Raw genomic sequence first — 1570 nt, 5'->3', positions numbered from 1 at the left:
TATGGTGCCATTCATGAAGACAAAGCTATTTACTTATGTCCTAGAAAAAAGCAAGTTCAATTCCCCATAGTGAATATAATTTATGGAAAGTTAAAATAAATATGATTTGTATTAGCAAACATATTTTATAATCTTTTTTTTGGGGGGAGAGGTTTTCGCTATAGGGTGTGTGCGCTCGCCAGACAGACAGAGACATAGAGACAGAAAGCGAGAAATCACCCCCCAGGGGGGATGGTCACGCCGCAATCCCTTCTCCTCCATTCTCCTCTCGGGATCTTGGGCACGCACGCACACGCGCCCGGCGTGAGATTTAAGCCACCGGGTCCGAGACACGAACCGCGGTCGACTACGTGGGAGTCCAGCAACATAGCCATTACGCTAACTGCTGGTTCCCATAATCTTAATAATCATCTAACATCCCATAATCAATCATATTCTTGGAAAGTCAAGCAGTCTTTGCAGTTAGCAATTATTATACCCAGGTGCCTCTTTTCCCTTTCTCAGAAAACCTTAAAAAGAAAAATTATAAATTAATAATAGGGAAAAGAACATATATAACTCAAGTAGACTTTTGCTTCCATTTGGCTAAGTGCTCCTGTGGTCATCAGGATTCACATATTTTCTAGAGAAGAGTAATAATTACACCGTACTTTTAATTCACAAAGTGTTGAATTAGATTATATCTTCTTGAAATGAAAATGTCCAAAATCTTTATCATCTTCTTGCAGAAGAAACTCCATTAATGTTTATTTAGGTAACTTCCATTCCCTAGTTACTCCAACGATATTCTCATATCACATTCACTTTTTTTCTTTTACTCTTATTTTCAGTTTTGTTACAAACAGCTTTTACAACATAATTCATCCTCAACTATTAGGTCATTGGGAAAGTCATGACATATTTTCCTATGGTTTTCTATGCAAAAATGGGTCATGACTTTTCTGAAGACCCAGTGCTTTGTGGAAGAGTGTAGGAAGGAAATAAACAGTAAGATAAAGTACACATGAAATCTTGTTTAACTTTAAAAAGAATGACCTTCTCATTTTTACTTTTGGTTAACAGGTACCACAGCAACAAAGTGTACAAGAATACTGGAAATGTGTGAAAAAAGAAAGCATTAAAGGAGTAAAAGAAGTCTGGAAACAAGCTGGAAAAGGACTTTTTTAAAAAGATAATATGACGGGCCAGTTCTGTGGCCTAGTGATTTTGGTAACTGGAGCCCATATGGCCAGCTGTGCAGTTCAAATCCCAGCCCCACTAGTTTGAAAAACATGCCATATGTGTGTGCTTCTGTGCCCAAATCCCAAAAGGATGGAGAAATGGAGGAGAAGGAATTGTGATGTGACCATGTCCTAGTGGGAGGGACTTCTTCCCTGTCCCTCTCTGTCTCCATCTCTGGTGATAAACCTCCCCCCTGGCAAATTTAAAAAAAAAAAAAAAAAAAGATAACATAGCAATTATATTGCCCAAAATGTCAGAATTTGGGATTTTTTAAATTACTAGGTATTTACTTTCTTAAGTTTCCACTGTTTGTTGTTGTTGTGATATAAAGGATGTCTGAACTTGTTTC

General features: G+C 37.7%; 1 protein-coding gene across 3 annotated transcripts in view; it reads left to right on the top strand.

Annotated features, from left to right (window-relative positions):
- Nucleotides 1-1272, top strand: part of MICU2 (mitochondrial calcium uptake 2) — a 134921-nt gene extending 133649 nt beyond the window's left edge. For 2 of the 3 annotated variants that reach the window (XM_006159519.3, XM_006159518.3), the window contains one exon: nt 1063-1272. In XM_006159519.3, the coding sequence (XP_006159581.1) occupies nt 1063-1167 (105 nt within the window). In that variant the 3' untranslated portion in view covers nt 1168-1272. The remainder of the gene's footprint in view (nt 1-1062) is intronic. The other variant, XM_014592007.2, reaches the window with a different exon arrangement.
- The last annotated feature ends 298 nt before the right edge of the window (nt 1273-1570 follow it).

Source organism: Tupaia chinensis, unplaced genomic scaffold (assembly GCF_000334495.1).
Source record: "Tupaia chinensis unplaced genomic scaffold, TupChi_1.0 Scaffold000634_1, whole genome shotgun sequence".
NCBI lineage: Eukaryota > Metazoa > Chordata > Mammalia > Scandentia > Tupaiidae > Tupaia > Tupaia belangeri.
This window is presented reverse-complemented; position numbering and strand designations above follow the sequence as displayed.